Here is a 21,176-nt window from a genome sequence, read left to right on the forward strand (position 1 = left end):
GACACTTTGAAGGGGAAAATCTCCCTGGTGGTCATCAGCGATTCTAGGTCACTGAATCTATCCTCCACTCTACACCAGGACAGAGGACAGCTTGCCACCTTGCTTTGGTAGGCTCTCTATCTCCTGAAATGGAGTGAACACATTTTGGGATCCTGTAAGGAAGTTGCAACCAACCTTCCCTGAAAGGGGACTAAGAGTAACAGAAGAGTCACTTCAGCATTTTGGAGCTTCGGCATGGATGACTTTGACATGAACCCAGGCACGGGGCCAAGCTCTGTGGGTCAGATTGTGCTTCTGGACATCACATACCAATCATAAGAACAATTCCTGTCCCAATATCTATTTGATCAGAACCTCCTCTATACGAGTTATCAGGGAGATTCTGAGATGCCACAGACTTTTCAAGATAGCAAATGTATGTTGATTCAGCACCTAATTGGGTCAAACCCGATTCTGGGCATGGCGGGCACAGAGGAATGTCTTATTGTCCTGTCCCCAAGGAGTTGAACCCAGTTGGGCCAGCTTGGGAAGGAGCTTTGGAGAGTATAATACTTGTCTTGAGTTAGGGAGGGGCCTTTGTTTCTAAGTGAGAGAAGTCTTAGTAGATTCAGAGGATGAAGGACAGTTTGCCATGCAAGTTGTAGTAAACCCTGGCTCTGCCATGTACTGACCAGGTGACCTTAACTACCCTGACCCCTAGTGTCCCTGTGTATAAAATAAAGATAACAATAGTACCTGCTACATAGGGTTGTTGTGAGGACTAAGGTATGTAAATTGCTTAGCACCATGTCTACTCCATAACAGGTATCTAGTAAATGTTAATTGTTAGTATTAGCGGAAGTATAGTATTACTATTATTCCAGATAACCCAATTTCTAGTACTAAAAACCACACACTTTCTTATTTATTCCCCCAACAATCTTATGGGGTAAAAGCCTACACTGTCCAAATATGGTACCACCAGCCACATGTGACTACTGAACACTGACCATGTAGCTAGTCCAAACTGAGATGTGCTTATAAGTATAAAATCCATGACAGCTTTTTTTTTTTTTTTAATTTTCTTGTGGCTTCCAGGAATTTCTTTTGCCAATAGCTAAGTTTTATCTTTTTATTGTATATATGTTTTGGTTTTGTTTTTGGTTTTTTTTGGTGGTACGCGGGCCTCTCACTGTTGTGGCCTCTCCCGTTGCAGAGCACAGGCTCCGGACGCGCAGGCTCAGCGGCCATGGCTTACGGGCCCAGCTGCTCTGTGGCGTGTGGGATCTTCCCAGACCGGGGCACGAACCCGTGTCCCCTGAATCGGCAGGCAGACTCTCAACCACTGCGCCACCAGGGAAGCCCCCATGACAGCTTTTGAAGATTAAGAAAAAAAGGAATGTAAAATATCTCACTAATACTTTCATGTTGAAAGAAGATTTTTAATACATTGGGTTATATAAAATATATTATTAAAAGTAATTTCACCTGTTGAACTAAAAATTAAACATTACGCATGTGCTTAACGTTGTATTTCTATTGGACAGTGCTCTTAATAATTAGCAATTAACTCTGTTGTTAATTTATCCTTAACTCCAATATTAATAGTATGAATTCTTACTCCCTTTTTCAAAAGGGAAAAAAGAAGAGACTTAGTGAGGTGAAGTAACCAGCCCAACTGGTAAGAGGCTGATTGGGATTTGCAGCCAGCCTGTCTCCAAAAGCTGAATTCTTTCCTCCCTGGAAGTACCAGAGAGCACAGATATGGGATCCAGACGTAGGAGCCCTGTGGGCCAGCCTCAACTTTCCAGCAGGAAAATAAATGTAGCTTCAGACACGTAGGTAATAGAACTGCCAAAAGGGTATGAAACCTGGCACGTCAATGGTGAGCCTCTCATGGTTCTATTTGTTCTTAGACAACAGAATACATAAAGTCAGACATCTCCATCAAGATAGAAAAATATAATAGAACAAAACAAAGAGATGTGTGCCATCTCTCGGCGAGGACCACATTCCTAGGATTCCAAGCATCCCGAAACATGTTATTTTTGTCCTAATGGAAGGAGCTCCGCTAATACACCTGGATGTCAGGGGTGGTCAGCAGCGACCAGAATGTAGAATGTCTCATGCCAGGGGCGGGCCTGGCACTAGCAAGGGCAGGGACAGTCATGTGTGTCAAGGAGAGTCCTGTGGAATGGAAAGGTCTCCGTGAGGTCAGAGAGAACTCTGGCTTGGACACAGGTCTCCCCAGATTTCAAGACCAGACCTCTCCGCCTGTTGGAACCTCGCTGGAAACATTCCAGAGGGAGCCCCACCCAGGCCCTTCCAGGCCCTTCCTGTCTGGTTCAGCGAGTTGCGTTTACAAAATGTGATTCAACTTTGTCATCTCAAACAACAAATACGCAGATCGATAAAGGAACACGGCCTCCTGATTTTTTAGGGGGTGAGGTGGGCGTGGTGTACCCACTGTCCTGGATGTTTCCCTATTGCTTTCTGTATTAGCCTGTATTTCGAATGCAATATTAGCTCAGGGTTCTTGCTAAAGCCGACAATGATTCAGCCTGTCGTCACTGCTGCAGGAAGAGGTGAGTCCCAGAGCCGGTGCCCAGGAGGCCCAAGGACCCGGTCTCTGGGTGCAACAGTCCATTCAGGGGCCCTCTTCACATTCCTCCTTGATGGGCACCGAGGGCCGGTGACGTCTCGTAACCACACCGTGTGACTCAGGCTGGACTTGTGATTCATTTAACCTGGCAATGGTGCCAGAAGAATAGGTACGCTTTTACCTACCCTCTTCCTCCTCCACCTTCCTCTTACAGTCACCCAGGGCACCAGCAACAGTAAAACTAGTGGTTTACAAGTGGCTGGGCTTCAAAGGCGACTGGACCTGGGTTTGTCTCCCAGCTCTGTCCCCACTCCCTGGGAACAGTTTAAAACCCTGAGTTCCTTCATTGTGAGAGATCCCCACCCCCACCCTCATGTCCTTGCTAAATAAGAATCATCACTGCCTTGAGGATGGAGCTTCCTCAGCCAGCCTTCAGATTAAGCCCTCTTCCTTCATTCTGATCACTCACCTCTGCACGGAGGCGTGGTTTGTCCGAGAGGTAATCTGCAGCTAGTAGAGGTTCTTATATCTGGGCCCTAGCATTGATATATTCTTTGTAAGCTCCCCAGGTTGGGTTTTTTTGTTGTTGTTGTTGTGGTATGCGGGCCTCTCACTGCTGCGGCCTCTCCCGTTGCGGAGCACAGGCTCCGGACGCGCAGGCTCAGCGGCCATGGCTCACGGGCCCAGCCGCCCCGCGACATGTGGGATCTTCCCGGACCGGGGCACGAACCCGCGTCCCCTGCATCGGCAGGCGGGCTCTCGACCACTGCGCCACCAGGGAAGCCCTCCCCAGGTGATTTTGATGTGCAGCCAAGACTGGGAACAATTGACAAGGACATGTCTTCTCAGACTAAAAAGCACACGCATCTCCTGGGGATCGGGTTAAAATGCACAGTCTATTCCAGTAGGTCTGGGCAGCGCCTGAGATTCTGTATTTCTGCCAAGCTCCCAGGTGATGCTGCTGCTGCTGGTACCTGGGACATCTTTCAAGTAGCAGGCGTCTAAGGCAGACCCATTTCACAGATGGTGAAATCGAGGCCCCCAGGTGATTTGTTTGAAGAGTCTGACTGGTAAAGTCTAGACTTGAACATGTCTTCTGACTCTAGAGTTTGTTCTGTCCTGTTTATAAATAATAGCGCTTGGTTATCAATTAGGGGGAAGACAAGATGGCGGAAGAGTAAGACGCGGAGATCACCTTCCTCCCCACAGATACATCAGAAATACATCTACACGTAGACCTGCTCCTATAGAACACCCACTGAACGCTGGCAGAAGACCTCAGACCTCCCAAAAGGCAAGAAACTCCCCACATACCTGGGTAGGGCAAAAAAGAAAAGAATAAACAGAGACAAAAGAATGGGGATGGGACCTGCACCAGTGGAAGGGATCTGTGAAGGAGGAAAGGTTTCCACACACTAGAAGCCCCTTTGCGGGCGGAGATTGCGGGTGGCGGAGGGGGAAGCTCCGGAGCCGCGGAGGAGAGCGCAGCAACAGGGTACGGAGGGGAAAGCGGAGAGATTCCCGCAGAGGATCGGTGCCGACCAGCACTCACCAGCCCGAGATGCTTGTCTGCTCAGCCGCCGGGGCGGGCGGGGGCTGGGAGCTGAGGCTCGGGCTTCGGTCGGAAGCCGGGAGAGGGCTGGGGTTGGCGGCGCGAACACAGCCTGAAGGGGGCCAGTGCGCCACGGCTGGCCGGGAGGGAGTCCGGGAGAAGTCTGGAGCTTCCGAAGAGACAAGAGACTTTTTCTTGCCTCTTTGTTTCCTGGTGCGCGAGGAGAGGGGTTTAAGCGCGCCGCTTAAAGGAGCTCCAGAGACGGGCGCGAGCCGCGGCTATTAGCGCGGACCCCAGCGACGGGCATGAGACGCTAAGGCTGATGCTGCCGCCACCAAGAAGCCTGTGTGCGAGCACAGGTCACTCTCCACACCTCCCCTCCCGGAAGCCTGTGCAGCCCGCCACTGCCAGGGTCCCGGGATCCAGGAACAACTTCCCCGGGAGAACGCACTGTGCGCCTCAGGCTGGTGCAACATCATGCCGGCCTCTGCAGCCGCAGGCTTGCCCTGCATCCGTACCCCTCCCTCCCCCCGGCCAGAGCCAGAGCCCCCGAATCAGCTGCTCCTTTAACCCCGTCCTGTCTGAGCGAAGACCAGACGCCCTCTGGCGACCTACGCGCAGAGGCAGGGCCAAATCCAAAGCTGAACCCAGGAGCTGTGCGAACAAAGAGGAGAGGGGGAGGTCTCTCCCAGCAGCCTCAGAAGCAGCAGATTAAAGCTCTACATTCAACTTGAAGTGCCCTGCATCTGTGGAATACCTGAATAGAAAGCAAATCATCCCAAACTGAGGAGGTGGACTTTGGGAGCAAGATATATTATTATTTTCCCCTTTTTCTCTTTTTGTGAGTGTGTATGTGTGTGCTTCTGTGTGAGATTTTGTCTGTATAGCTCTGCTTTCACCATTTGTCCCAGGGTTCTATCCGTCCTTTTTTTTTTTTTTTTTTACTTTTTAAATTTTTTCTTCTTAAAAATTATTTTTTATTTTAATAACTTTATTTTATCCTACTTTATTTTTTCTTTCTTTCTTCCTTCATTTCTTCCTTCCTTTCTTCCTTCCTTTCTTCCTTCCTTTCTTCCTCCCTTCCTCCCTTCCTTTCTTTCCTTTCTTTCCTTTCTATTTTTTCTCCCTTTTATTCTGAGCTGTGTGGATTAAAGGCTCTTGGTGCTCCAGCCAGGCATCAGGGCTGTGTCTCTGAGGTGGGAGAACCAACTTCAGGACACTCGTCCACAAGAGACCTCCCAGCTCCACATAATATCAAACGGCGACAGAGAGCTCCATCTCAACACCAAGACCCAGCTTCACTCAACCACCAGCAACCTGCAGTGCTAGACACCCTATGCCCAACAACTGGCAAGACAGGACTACAGCCCCATCCATTAGCAGAGAGGCTGCCTAAAATCATAATAAGACTACAGACACCCCAAAACATACCACCAGACGTGGACCTGCCCACCAGAAAGACAAGATACAGCCTCATCCACCAGAACACAGGCACTAGTCCCCTCAACCAGGAAACCTACTCAACCCACTGAACCAACCTTAGCCACTGGGGACAGACACCAAAAACAACGGGAACTATGAACCTGCAGCCTGCAAAAAGGAGACCTCAAACACAATAAGCAAAATGAAAAGACAGAAAAACACACAGCAGATGAAGGAGCAAGGTAAAAACCCATCAGACCTAATAAATGTAGAGGAAATAGGCAGTCTACCTGAAAAAGAATTCAGAATAATGGTAGTAAAGATGATCCAAAATCTTGGAAATAGAATAGACAAAATGCAAGAAACATTTAACAAGGACCTAGAAGAAATAAAGAGGAAGCAAGCAATGATGAGCAACACAATAAATGAAATTAAAAATACTCTAGATGGGATCAATAGCAGAGTAACTGAGGTAGAAGAACGGATAAGTGACCTGGAAGATAAAATAGTGGAAATAACTACTGCAGAGCAGAATAAAGGAAAAAGAATGAAAAGAACTGAGGACAGTCTCAGAGACCTCTGGGACAACATTAAACACACCAACATTTGAATTATAGGGGTCCCAGAAGAAGAAGAGATAAAGAAAGGGACTGAGAAAATATTTGAAGAGATTATAGTTGAAACTTCCCTAATATGGGAAAGGAAATAGTTAATCAAGTCCAGGAAGCACAGAGAGTCCCATACAGGATAAATCCAAGGAGAAACATGCCAAGACACATATTAATCAAACTATCAAAAATTAAATACAAAGAAAACATTAAAAGCAGCAAGGGGGAAAAACAACAAATAACACAAAAGGGAATCCCCATAAGGTTAACAGCTGATCTTTCAGCAGAAACTCTGCAAGCCAAAAGGGAGTGGCAGGACATATTTAAAGTGATGAAGGAGAAAAACCTACAACCAAGATTACTTTATCCAGCAAGGATCTCATTCAGATTTGATGGAGAAATTAAAACCTTTACAATCGTTTTCTCCATAAAAATAAAAAAACTTTTACAGACAAGCAAAAGCTGAGAGAGTTCAGCACCACCAAACCAGCTTTACAACAAATGCTAAAGGGACTTCTCTAGGCAAGAAACACAAGAGAAGGAAAAGACCTACAAGAACAAACTCGAAGCAATTAAGAAAATGGGAATAGGAACATACATATTGATAATTACCTTAAATGTAAATGGATTAAATGCTCCCAGAAAAAGACACAGACTGGCTGAATGGATACAAAAACAAGACGCATATATATGCTGTCTACAAGAGACCCACTTCAGACCTAGGGACACATACAGACTGAAAGTGAGGGGATGGAAAAAGATATTCCATGCAAATGGAAATCAGAAGAAACCTGGAGTAGCAATTCTCATATCAGACAAAATAGACTTTAAAATAAATACTATTACAAGAGACAAAGAAGGACACTACATAATGATCAAGGGATAGATCCATGAAAAAGATATAACAATTGTAAATATTTATGCACCCAACATGCACCTCAATACATAAGGCAAATACTAACAGCCATAAAAGGGGAAATCGACAGTAACACAGTCATAGTAGGGGACTTTAACACTCCACTTTCACCAATGGACAGATCATCCAAAATGAAAATAAATAAGGAAACACAAGTTTTAAATGATACATTAAACAAGAGGAACTTAATTGATATTTATAGGACATTCCATCCAAAAACAAGAGAATACACATTTTTCTCAAGTGCTCATGGAACATTCTCCAGGATAGATCATATCTTGGGTCACAAATCTAGCCTTGGTAAATTTAAGAAAATTGAAATCATATCAAGTATCTTTTATGACCACAATGCTATGAGACTAGATATCAATTACAGGAAAAGATCTGTAAAAAATACAAGCACATGGAGGCTAAACAATACACTACTTAATAACAAAGTGATCACTGAAGAAATCAAAAAATACTTAGAAACAAATGACAATGGAAACATGACGACCCAAAACCTATGGGATGCAGCAAAAGCGTTCTAAGAGGGAAATTTATAGCAATACAATCCTACCTTAAGAAACAGGAAACATCTCGAATAAACAACCTAATTTTGCACCTAACGCAATTAGAGAAAGAAGAACAAAAAAACCCCAAATTTAGCAGAAGGAAAGAAATCATAAAGATCAGATCAGAAATAAATGAAAAAGAAATGAAGGAAATGATAGCAAAGATCAACAAAACTAAAAGCTGGTTCTTTGAGAAGATTAAAAAAAAATTGATAAACCATTAGCCAGACTCATCAAGAAAAAAAGGGAGAAGACTCAAATCAATAGAATTAGAAATGAAAAAGGAGAAGTAACAACGGACACTGCAGAAATACAAAAGATTATGAGAGATTACTGCAAGGAACTGTATGCCAATAAAATGGACAACCTGGAAGAAATGGACACATTCTTAGAAATGCACAACCTGCTGAGACTGAACCAGGAAGAAATAGAAAATATGAACAGACCAATCACAAGCACTGAAATTGAAACTGTGATTAAAAATCTTCCAACAAACAAAAGCCCAGGACCAGATGGCTTCACAGGTGAATTCTCTTAAACATTTAGAGAAGAGCTAACACCTATCCTTCTCAAACTCTTCCGAAAGATAGCAGAGGGAGGAATACTCCCAAACTCATTCTCTGAGGCCACCATAACCCTCATACCAAAACCAGACAAAGATGTCACAAAGAAAGAAAACTACAGGCCAATATCACTGATGAACATAGCTGCAAAAATCCTCAACAAAATACTAGCAAACAGAATCCAACAGCACATTTAAAGGATCATACACCATGATCAAGTGGGCTTTATTCCAGGAATGCAAGTATTCTTCAATATACACAAATATATCAACGTGATACATCATATCGACAAACTGAAGGAGGAAAACCATATGATCATCTCAATAGATGCAGAGAAAGCTTTTGACAAAATTCAACACCAATTTATGATTAAAAAAACCCTGCAGAAAGTAGGCATAGAGGGAACTTTCCTCAACATAATAAAGGCCATATATGACAAACCCATAGCCAACATTGTCCTCAATGGTGAAAAAGTGAAACCATTTCCACTAAGATCAGGAACAAGACAAGGTTGCCCACTCTCACCACTCTTATTCAACATAGTTTTGAAAGTTCTAGCCACAGCAATGAGAGAAGAAAAAGAAATAAAAGGGATCCAAATCGGAAAAGAAGAAGTAAAGCTGTCACTATTTGCAGATGACATGATACTATACATAGAGAATCCTAAGGATGCTACCAGAAAACTACTAGAGCTAATCAATGAATTTGGTAAAGTAGCAGGATACAAAATTAATGCATAGAAATCTCTGGCATTCTTATACACTAATGATGAAAAATCTGAGAGTGAAATTAAGAAAACACTCCCATTTACCACTGCAACAGAAAGAGTAAAATATCTAGGAATAAACCTACCTAAGGAGACAAAAGACCTGTATGCAGAAAATTATAAGATACTGATGAAAGAAATTAAAGATGATACAGATAGATGGAGAGGTATACCATGTTCTTGGATTGGAAGAATCAACATTGTGAAAATGACTCTACTACCCAATGCAATCCCTATCAAACTACCACTGGCATTTTTTACAGAACTAGAACCAAAAATTTCACAATTTGTATGGAAACACAAAAGACCCCGAATAGCCAAAGCAATCTTGAGAACAAAAAATGGAGCTGGAGGAATCAGGCTCCCTGACTTCAGACTGTATACAAAGCTACAGTAATCAAGACAGTATGGTACTGGCACAAAAACAGAAATATAGATCAATGGAACAGGATAGAAAGCCCAAAGATAAACCCACACACATATGGTCACCTTATCTTTGATAAAGGAGGCAAGAATATACAGTGGAGAAAAGACACCTTCTTCAATAAGTGGTGCTGGGAAAACTGGACAGGTACATGTAAAAGTATGAGATTAGAACACTCCCTAACACCATACACTAAAATAAACTCAAAATGGGTTAAAGACCTAAATGTAAGGCCAGACTATCCAACTCTTAGAGGAAAACATAGGCAGAACACTCTATGACATAAATCACAGCAAGATCCTTTTTGACCCACCTCCTAGAGAAATGGAAATAAAAACAAAAATAAACAAATGGGACCTAATGAAACTTAAAAGCTTTTGCACAGCAAAGGATATCATAAACAAGAACAAAAGACAACCCTCAGAATGGGAGAAAATAGTTGCAAATGAAGTAACTGACCAAGGGTTAATCTCCAAAGTTTATAAGCAACTCATGCAGCTCAATAACAAAAAACAAACAACCCAATCCGAAAATGGGCAGAAGACCTAAATAGACATTTCTCCAAAGAAGATATACAGATTGCCAACAAACACATGAAAGAATGCTCAACATCATTAATCATTAGAGAAATGCAAATCAAAACTACAATGAGATGTCTTCTCACACCGGTCAGAATGGCCACCAACAAAAAATCTAGAAACAGTAAATGCTGGAGAGGGTGTTGGGAAAAGGGAACACTCTTGCACTGCTGGTGGGAATGTAAATTGATACAGCCACTATGGAGAACAGTATGGAGGTTCCTTAAAAAAATACAAATAGAACTACCATACGACCCAGCAATCCCACTACTGGGCATATACCCTGAGAAAACCATAATTCAAAAAGAGTCATGTACCAAAATGTTCATTGCAGCTCTATTTACAATAGCCAGGACATGGAAGCAACCTAAGTGTCCATCAACAGATGAATGGATAAAGAATATGTGGCACATACATACAATGGAATATTATTCAGCCATAAAAAGAAATGAAACTGAGTTATTTGTAGTGAGGTGGATGGACCTGGAGTGTGTCATACAGGGTAAAGTAAGTCAGAAGGAGAAAAACAAATACCGTATGCTAACACATATATATGGAATCTAAGAAAAAAAAAGGTCATGAAGAACCTAGGGGCAAGACAGGAATAAAGACACAGACCTACTAGAGAATGGACTTGAGGATATGGGGAGGGGGAAGGGTAAGCTGTGACAAAGTGAGAGAGTGGCATGGACATATATACACTACCAAACGTAGGGTGGATAGCTAGTGGGAAGCAGCCGCATAGCACAGGGAGATCAGCTCGGTGGTTTGTGACCACCTAGAGGGGTGGGATAGGGAGGGTTGGAGGGAGGGAGACGCAAGAGGGAAGAGATATGAGAACATATGTATATGTATAACTGATTCACTTTGTTGTAAAGCAGAAGCTAACACACCATTGTAAAGCAATTATACTCCAATTTAAAAAAATAATAAATAAATAAATAATAGTGCTTCCTTACTGCATACAAATAATTGACGTAACCTCTTAAGAACACAGTGAATGAGATGAGAATTTTTCAATGTTCCTTATTTCATTGCCTCTCCCTGTGAAGTGCTCAAACAGGACCCTTAAGTGCGCGTAATAAATATAATATTCTATTATTATAGAACCATTATATGTAGATAGTAATAGAATATAATCCTCAATATGTAGGTAATAAAATAATATTTTTAATTGCATAGTGTTGTTTCTAGATTATTGTTATCCTTTATTATATTCTTACAAATTTTTCATTATAATTTGTAGCAGTCTTTACTTTGTGTCAGGCACCATGTCTGGTGGTTCGCATGTATTATTACATTTAATCTCCACAGCCACCCTGAGAGGGATTATTATCATCTCCATTTTGACAAGAAGAGTGAGGCTTACAGGGGAAAGTAACTTGCCCTCTGCTTTGTGGTGGAGCTGGGATTTGAACCCAGGAGTCTGGCCACGAGGCTACATTTATTTTAAGCGGGCCTTGCGTTTGTGGCTCCACATGGAGAGGCCAGAAATAGTTTTCTCCTTTTTGGGTGCTCCTGCCCAGGGTGACCCCCTGGGCGAGGGGCTGTGTTAGTGGCTCTTGAACAAATGAACGTGAAGATGGGTGTGTCTCCCGCCATTGGTCTGTCTGTTTCTGTCCATCTGCCTCTGTGTCTCTGTTTCTTCCAGCAGCGTCCGCTGGCACCTGCTCTGATTCATTTGCTCATTTCCACTCTTCAGGGCTTGCTGTTCCTCCACAGGAGCCCACTGGGATCCCTTGGCAACCTGAAGCCTTCCAACTGCCTGGTGGACAGACGGATGCGGGTGAAGCTGTCAGGATTTGGGCTGTGGGAACTCAAATGTGGCCGGACGTACAGAGCATATAACGAGAGAACGACGGACCACTCGGGTAACCGTTGGCAGATCGTGCACCCACTAGCTGTCAGGAGAGGGGTAAAGGGCTCCTTATCCCACCTCTGCTTTCTGAGGCTCACGTGTACGGGTACCTGCAGGTGGGCCTTCCTCTGGGGCTGATGGTATGTGGTTATTCCGGTCACCCAAGGAGATCGAGAAAAAAATAACGCCCACGAGTGACATGAGTCCGTGGTGGGATGTCTGAGTTAGGAGACTAGTCCTCACCCTGGCTTAGCTGGGTGACCTGAAGTGAGTCACTGCCCTTCTCTTCAGTCCTCTGCGTCTCCTCGTGTCTTCATCCTGTGTTCTCAGCGGAGAAGGCACGACCTGCCGGGCACCTTACAGATGATGAGCTCAGTAGTTCTCCAACCTCTCCGCGCTCCGGTATCACTTGAGAAGCTATAAAAAATATGCAAGGGGCTGGGTCCCACCCCATGCCAACTGAATCAGAATTTATGAAGAAGGGGTCTGGGCATCTGTATTTTATTTACTTATTTGTTTGTTTGTTTGCTCATTTATTTGGCTGCACTGGGTCTTAGTTGCAGCATGCGGACCCTCAGTTGAGGCATGCGAGCTCTTAGTTGCGGCGTGCATGCGGGATCGAGTTCCCTGACCGGGGATCGAACCCCGGGCCCCCTGCACTGGGAGCGTGAAGTCTTAGCCACTGGACCACCAGGGAAGTCCTCGTATTGTTTTCTAAAAGCCTCTCAAGTGATTCTGATGGGCATCTCAGGATCACACCCGCCGCCCAGAGTCCAACCCTCCTTTACATGGGTGCGAATTGAGACTCTATGACTCTTCCTACTTGTCCAAGTTACTGAACACTCCTGAGTCTCACCTTGCACTGTCCTGGGCTCACCTCCTCCTTAACTGCCTGTCTCTGAAGCAGCACACTCCCAGCAGCTTTGCTGTGTGCACGTGGGGAGGTTTCTATAATATGGGGGCAGGATGGTATCTTGCAGAGAAAGGCAAAAGGGGGAAATTTTGAAAACCTGCTAGCAGCCACTTCTATCTCCCCATCCCCCAATATATTTTCTTTTCATGATTATAACCTATAATGATATAAACCTTATAAACCTCACTGCCAAAGAAATGTAGGTTCATAAAATATCCAGAATACATACATCTGTAGAGACAGAATGCAGACTGGTGGTTGGCAGGACATGGAAGGTGGGGGAAATGGGGATAAACTGCTTAATGGGTTCAAGGTTTTACTTTGGGGCGTTAGAAATGTTTTGGAACGAGGTAGAGGTGGTGGTTGTACAACATTGCCAGTGTATTAAAGGCCACTGGATTGTTCGCTTGCAAGTAGTTAGTTTTATGTTCTATGAATTGTTAAATTATTTTTTTACCGTAGGCAATACAGACGTGGAAAAGGAAAAGGAAAGCCACCTGTAATTGCACAGTTGTGAGTTAACTGCTGTTAACATGTGAGTGCAGGATCATCCTGATTATTTCCTCCATATTCACACACACGGACCCCCAAGTGCGTGCATAGGGAGAAAGTCTAGAACCATCAGGGCTGACTTCTCAGGGGCTGGATGCTTTCACTGTTCCTGTGCTTCCCTGAGAAAAAAGGAGCGGCTTTTACAGTTCCACCCGGCAGCTCTGACGTTTGACATCCTCGGCTTTGCAGAGCTCTGCTGGACGGCTCCCAGAGGTGCCCCTGTCGGGCACCCTGAAGGGAGACATTTACAGCTTTGCCATCCTGATGAGGGAGCTGATCCACCACCAGGACCACGATCATTTTGATGATCGAAACCTGGCACCAGAGGGTAAAGCTGGGAGAGACTCCTTGGCCGGCTTTGGTCATTTGGGCCAGCGTTTAAGTGCTTGTTTTTTTAAATGTTTATTAATTTAGAATCTATTCCATTCTTATTTTTTATTTTTAACATTCATATTTTTTAAAAAGAATTAGAAGACAAATTGCAGTTTGGTTACCAAAAAAAAAAAATCAAGAAACTCAGAACTATATAATTTATTCAATAAGAGCAGCCAGAGCAATTCTGTTAGAAAATGAGTCAGATCGTGTCACTTCTCTGCTCAAAATCCTCCCTTGACTTCCCATTTGGGGAGTGAAAACTAAGTCCTTACAATAGCTTGGAAGATCACTGGAGGCTTCTGATGGAGCCTCTATGACTTATATTAGTGTCCTAGGGCTGCCGTAACAAACAACCCCAAGCCTTCTGGCTTGAAACAACAGAAATTTCTTCTCTCACAGTTCTAGAGGCTAGAAGTTCAAAATCAAGGTTCGGCAGATCTGAGCTCCCTCTAGAAGCTCTAGGGAAGATCCATTCTTTGCCTCTTCCAAGGTGGCTGCCCCAGCGTCCCTGGGTTTGTGGCCATGTAGGTCTATGTAGAACCATCTTCACATTGCTGCCTTCTCTGTATAGATCTCTTCTGTATGTCTCCCGTGAGGACACTTGTCCTTGGATTAGGACCCACCTAGGTAACCCAAGAAGATCTCCTCAACCTGAGATAATTATATTTGCAAAGACCCTTTTTTTCAGATAAGGTCACATTCACAGATCCTGCAGATTAGGCCATGGACATATCTCTTTGGGGACCATTCAGCCCACTAAATCCTTCTAATCCTACCTCCCAGGCCTTGCCCCTCCCAGCCACACTGGCCACCTTTATGTTCCTCCAAAGTGGGAGACACACTCCCACCCCAGAGCCTTTGCACATGCTGTGCCCCCTCTCTGGGCATCTCTTACCTCATATTCATGTATGTAAATTTGCCTCATTCTTTCTTAAGGACTACAAAATTTGTCATTGTAAGGCTATGTCATATATTATCGATTGATAGACATTTTGACTGTTTTCCATTTTTTGCTGTTCCAAATTGCTGTGATGAGCAGTCTTGTATCTTTGTGGGCATGTGTGAATGTTTCTTCAGGATAGATTTCTGTTCATGAAATTGAAGAAGTAAATGTATTTTAAACATATTTAAATTTTTTTTTTTTTTTTTTTTTTTTTGTGGTAACGCGGGCCTCTCACTGTTGTGGCCTCTCCCATTGCGGAGCGCAGGCTCCGGACGCGCAGGCTCAGCGTCCATGGCTCACGGGCCCAGCCGCTCTGCGGCATGTGGGATCTTCCCGGACCGGGGCACGAACCCGCGTCCCCTGCATCGGCAGGTGGATTCTCAACCACTGCGCCACCAGGGAAGCCCTAAAATTTTTGATAAATGGTGTCCAATTTTCTACTTACAAAGGATATATTCAGGTTTGGTTTTTTATTGTTGTTTTTTTGGCCAGGGTGTCTCTTAACACATTCCATGAGGGAATTAAGGGCAAAAGCAACGGGAGGTGAAGCAAAATTTGATCAAAATTGATAAGAAAATGTATAGCAGGTGTAACCCCCTGGCCCTTTTATTTTCCGCTTTGGCTGCACATTGGAATTTCCTGGGAAACTTTAAAAACTGCTGAGGCCTGGATCTCAGACTCAGAGAATCTGATGTCCCTGGTTTGGGGTATGGCCTGGGCATCTGGGTTTTTAAAGTTCCCCAGGTGATTCTACCATGCAGTTCAGGTGGAGAACCACTATCTTGGAGAGAGGATAGGGATGTGTGTGTGTGTGTGTGTGTGTGTGTGTGTGTGTGTGTGTGTGTGTGTGTGTGTGTGTCTATGTAAACCCAGCCCACCTTTCTCTCTTGATTTTCTTCCCGTTATTTCTTTTTGTTGTTGTTGTTGTTTTTTGTTTGTTTGTTTGTTTTTCTTTTTTTTCCCCCCGTTATTTCTTCTTTATTGCCTTGCCTACCATTTCTAGCCCATTCTCAGTGGCCTATCCCAAGTCTCATCTTTAGATCATCATGCATTCCCTGGAGACTTTTTCAAGTCAGGAGGCTTTCTGAGTGTGCTAGTTGCTTTGAAAGCAGATTCTGATTCTAACTTGTGGTTAAATGAAGCAGACGTGAGACTCATCCTAAAAGGTTAATCTCGAATCCAGGGGCGTCTGAATTTGGAACCCAGCCGCCGCTAGACAGATCTTCCCTCCACCGAACCCAGGCAGGAGCCCACCACCTACACTTGCTAAGCTCAGCTGCCACCATGTGCTAACTGCGGGGGTGGGGGAGGTGTGGGAACGCCGTGGACAATCAGTATATTTCCTCCTCATTGTGCTCCTCTGCTCACCAGGGTAAATGAGAGCTGGTCACAGGGGACGATAGAGACACAGGACCACGACCAGGAAAAGTACAATGTGCACCTAATTTATGGAGAAACACACCCCTCCATTAACTTCTCATACACCCCTGCCAACAATCCTGCTGCTGGAAACAGTACGGATTCTCTGCGCACACTAGACCAATGGTTCTCAAACGTTTTAATGGGCATCAGAATCACCTGGAAGCCTTGTTAAAACAGAATTGCTGGGTCCCATGCTCAGGGTTCCTGACTCAGTGGGTCCGGGGTCAGGCCTGAGAATTTGCTTTTCTACCAAGATCCCAGGCAACGTTGAACATCCACAGTCTGCGAAGCACTGGCCTAGCGTGGTCCCTGGGCCAGCAGGAGCAGACCATCTGGGAGCCTGTTAGAAAATCAGATTTCAGGCCTTACTGCAGACCTTCTGAACGGGAAACTGGGGGTGGGGGTGGGGTGAGGCGTGGGCCTAGGGTCTGTGTCTAATTGGCTCCCCCGGTGATTCTGATGCCTACTAACGTTTGAGACTTGATTTCCCCTCTTCCTATACTGTCCCCGTAAGAAAGAGGTCACGATGTGAAATCTGCACCTAAGGACGGGGGTGTTTGCTCCACCACCTTGAATGGAGAAATATCTACAGAAATTATTTGGAATTTATTTCTACAGGTTTGTCTATTCTCTCCCATTTATTTATCCATTCAATTACCTATTATGTTTCATTTATGATATTTATATATAATTTATTATATTATATAGTTATTTTATATTTTGAGTTATAATCTAATACTTCTTTATTTTGTGGCTCAAATACTTTTATCTTTGACCATTTAATTTCAGTTGGCTTCTGTGTACTTTGACATACACCCATTGCAGTGTTTTGTTTTGTGCTTCCTTAGTTTCTGGTAGTATAAGATGCTTTAGCCTCATCTTGTATTTTCCCTGCTCCAATACTAGAATCAGCTGCTTCTCTTTTTTTTTTTTTTTGCTGTACGCGGGCCTCTCACTGTTGCGGCCTCTCCCGTTGCGGAGCACAGGCTCCGGACACGCAGGCTCAGCGGCCACGGCTCACGGGCCCAGCCGCTCCGCGGCATGTGGGATCCTCCCGGACCGGGGCACGAACCCGCGTCCCCTGCCTCGGCAGGCGGACTCTCAACCACTGCGCCACCAGGGAGGCCCCTCAGCTGCTTCTCTTGAGAAGCCCTGGCTCCTGTATTGGAGAATGAACACCTGGACACTAGATGTGCTTGTTGCTACTGGGATGCTGTTGCTTCTAGCCCCTCTCATGGACAGAGCAAGATAATATGTGTGTATATACTAACCCATATGTATACACACATTCATATCTCTATCTACCCATCTGTATTTGTATTAAGCTAAACATGGGTTCATAGTGACATCTCCAATGTCGTTATCACACGTTTCATTTACTTTAGTCTCTGCCCATCACTTATCCATGACATCCCTTTCCAGCAGCGAGAACCCTGGCTCCCAGCATCTGCCATCCATTTCCTTATTTGTTCAATCCCAGTATTTGCATACAGTAGTTTCAGAGTTCTTCATCTGTACCCCCCTGAGAGGCGATTCTACCAACTGGAGTATAGCGGTTTTGAGTAGTTCCTTTTGACTTTAGTCTCACGGTCTCTAGTTGTTTCAGAAGTTACTTACGTCGGCACTTTACCCCCATCCCCTTCAATGAGATTAGGTCACACATTCGTAAAACAGATTCTTTTGTCACAGTCTGCATTCTGTCTTGCAGTTGTCCAATCTCCCAACTGATATTTTTTAAAATTTGCATTCGTTAAGGTTCACTCTTTGTGCTGTGAAGTCCTATGGCATTTGGAAAATATGTGGTGTCATGATCCACCAATGCAATATCGTGCAGAATAATTTTATGACCCTAAAAAAGCCCCCGGTGCTTCCCCTAATCAACTTCTTCTCCTCCCCAAACTCCCGGCAGCCTCTGAGCTATTTTCTGTCTCCATAATTTTGCCTTCTCTAGAATGTCATATAAACAGAATCATACAGTATGTAGCCTTTTCAGACTGGCTTCTTATACTTAGTAATACATTTAAGATTCATTCATTTTGTTACACGACCGTGTTTTGTTTTTTTTTTTACCAAAACACATATACATTGTTCTCAAAATATTATTTCCTCTACAAAACCTGGTTAAGCAGAATGTTTAAGAAATGTCAGTAGGGGCTTCCCTGGTGGCGCAGTGGTTGAGAATCCGCCTGCTGATGCAGGAGACACGGGTTTGTGCCCCGGTCCGGGAGGATCCCACATGCCGCGGAGCAACTAAGCCCGTGAGCCATGGCCACTGAGCCTGCGCGTCCGGAGCCTGTGCTCCGCAACGGGAGAGGCCACAACAGTGAGAGGCCCGCCTACCGCAAAAAAAAAAAAAAAAGAAAAAAAAAGAAATGTCGGTAGAAGCCAATGAGGAAGTGAAAGAAAGTAGGTTTACAAAGTGGGACACAGAAGTTAACATTAATTGTTTGTTAAAATAACTTTTATGTAACATTTTATATGGAATGCAAATTGCATAAAGCACACTTTGCGGATTTCTAATACCAAATGCTTATATACTCCTGAAATCACGTGGAGATATGCTTCATTTCAAGACAAGTTTTATTAGAAAACAACTTAATCAAGAAACAGATTAATTAGGGTGTGCTTATATGTTTTACAGTAGAGTCCTCATTTTCCAGGAGGATTCCTAATATTTCTTGTAAAATATTCAGATTTCTCTGAAATTCTAATCTGTTCAGTTTACTTAAAAACTCAATTTACAAATTTAAAAACATGTCTGTTTAAAGTGAAGTGTACGAAATGGCCCAAAGCTCAGACATTTAGCTACCTAAACCCCAAATGGATTTCAGAAATCATCAGCCAAATCAAGGGCCTCAGGGCATCAGTGCCACCTTGACCTTCCCTGTCAGAAGAGAAGGGAAATGAAAAGATGGTGGTCGTGGTGAAGGCATGTTGGAATGAATCTCCAGAGAAAAGGCCCACTTTCCCTTCCATCAAGAAAATGTTATGGGAAGCCAGTCCCGGAGGGTGAGTTAGATGTGCAGCAGACGTTTTCTCCTAATTATTTAACCATTAGAATTGTAAAACTATATGACTATGATTTGCTTCTGTGTGCCTCTCTCCCTCCCTCCCTCTCTTCCTTCCTTCCTTCCTTCCTTCCCTTTCTTCTTTCATCATATACTCACTCAGTGCCTACCATACACAAAGCACTGTGCTACATGCTGGTTGAAGTCGAGTGGTAAAAATTCTTCCTTTATTTCATAAATGATACAAAAGTGGATCAGACATTAGCGCTTTCGTTGCCCTCCTTTGCCCGTTCCAGATACCGCTTATCAATCCAGGCTCTTGTTCCCAAGGAATTTTGACATGGCCTCAGAATCTTTTTCAAGCCAACATTTCAGGGGTTATGACTAAACCATTGGGATTGGACTGTGGGAAAAAAATATTCACGAACCTTAGAGTAGGTTATTGATTTTAATTATTCATGCCTCTCGAACAATTTTCTGAGTAGTCGCTTCACATCAGGATAACTCTTGTAATCTTTTGACCCGTCGCATGTAAGAAGGCACAGCCATTTAGAAGTAGCTTGAGTTGATAGAAGGCCCCGGGCTGGGAGTCAGGCAGCTCCTCTTAATTTGTCCATTTCACTATACATTCTTAACACAACAGCCCTGTATTCTGCATTTTCCACATCAAAGTAGTTTTAAATAGTCGGTCTCAGGTCAGTCAATACTTTTTACTTAGAAAATAGGGTCCCCCGTGTTAAGGTAAGTCCATTTCCTATGGGAGCCTCAGTGTCCTCATCTAAAAGATGAGAAACTTAAATGATTTCTCTGAAGACTCTTCTAAAACAAGAGCCTATAGGGTCTAGAAATGCCCCTTACATCTGTCATCTGAAAAGAAAACATCTGGTGTTGCTGTCTGAAAAGAAGAGAATGACCCATCCTGAAATCTACATTTCTGCATGACCGTGGTGATTGGCATGGAGCATGTCGGGAAGTGGGGGTGACGGGGAGGGCAGTGAAGGCTACTGTTTGTCGAGTGCCCGCTGGGTCCCAGACACAGCCTTAGTACTCATTATCTCCCTGAATCTACAGAATGACCCTGTGAGGTACGTATTATTATCCTCATTTCCCAGATGAAGAAACTGAGGCTCAGAGGGTGCAGCTCAAGATCACAGGGCTGGTAAAGGACAGGCTCTGTCCTGCCAGGCGGCCTTTTGGCCCTTGTCGTTTCACTGCTGTCCATTGGCAACCCTTAAGTAGGAAACCTTAAGGGCGACACATGTTGTCTTGGGATGTATACTTGGATGTTGTGCTCCACTGTGGCCCTAAAGTTCTTGGAAAAAGACTTAAATCCCTGGGTTCTTTTAAAGCCACGTGAAGGTACTAGACAGTATGGTGAGCAAGCTGAAAGTGAACATCAGTCACCTGGAGGAGCTGGTGGAAGAGAGGACCAACTAGCTGATGGCCGAGAAGAGGAAAGTGGATCAGCTTCTGTCCACAGTGCTGCCCAGGTATTCCAAAGTAGCAGGGGCCTTGACAAAAGAACCAGGAAGCAACACCATCGCTATTTAAGGAGACCCCACGTGGAGAGACTATTTCCTGTGTTCTTTTTCTAAGAGAATGTTAGTCTCTTCTAAAATGCGTCAAGCGGGCTTCCCTGGTGGCGCAGTGGTTGAGAGTCCTCCTGCCGATGCAGGGGGCGCGGGTTCGTGCCCCGGTCCGGGAGGATCCCACGTGTCGTGGAGCGGCTGGGCCCGTGAGCCATGGCCGCTGAGCCTGCGCGTCCGGAGCCTGTGCTCCGCAACGGGAGAGGCCACAACAGTGAGACGCCCGCGTCCCACAAAACAAACAAAAAAATGCATCAAGCACTTTGTGTGTAATTTGGTACACCTTGTAAAGGGAGATACAGGCAAGGCCCTGGAATCCACAGAATTAGAGAATGCAGGTCTGTAAAAGATGGAATATAGGGGATGCAGCAAGAGGAAGGGACCACTAGATGGCGCTCTAGTTTCAGGAGTCCAATTAATTACTACCCTCAGTATATTCACATTTTACGTCTGCCCAAATGCTTTGCACATAGGCACCAATAACTTCAGATTCAAAACTTGCTTATTTTTGGCTCTGTTATCACCTGTGAACTCTCTAAACACTTAGCAGAGCAT

At 44.3% G+C, this 21,176-nt stretch overlaps 1 protein-coding gene across 1 annotated transcript in view; it reads left to right on the forward strand.

Annotated features, from left to right (window-relative positions):
• LOC136793670 (guanylate cyclase 2G-like) overlaps nucleotides 1–21,176 on the forward strand; it is a 49,022-nt gene that overhangs the window by 21,246 nt on the left and 6,600 nt on the right. The window contains 4 exon segments of the mRNA XM_067027425.1: nucleotides 11,667–11,879; nucleotides 13,477–13,615; nucleotides 18,859–19,036; nucleotides 20,385–20,525. Coding sequence (XP_066883526.1) covers nucleotides 11,667–11,879; nucleotides 13,477–13,615; nucleotides 18,859–19,036; nucleotides 20,385–20,525 — 671 coding nt within the window.

Source organism: Kogia breviceps, chromosome 2, assembly GCF_026419965.1.
Source record: "Kogia breviceps isolate mKogBre1 chromosome 2, mKogBre1 haplotype 1, whole genome shotgun sequence".
NCBI lineage: Eukaryota > Metazoa > Chordata > Mammalia > Artiodactyla > Physeteridae > Kogia > Kogia breviceps.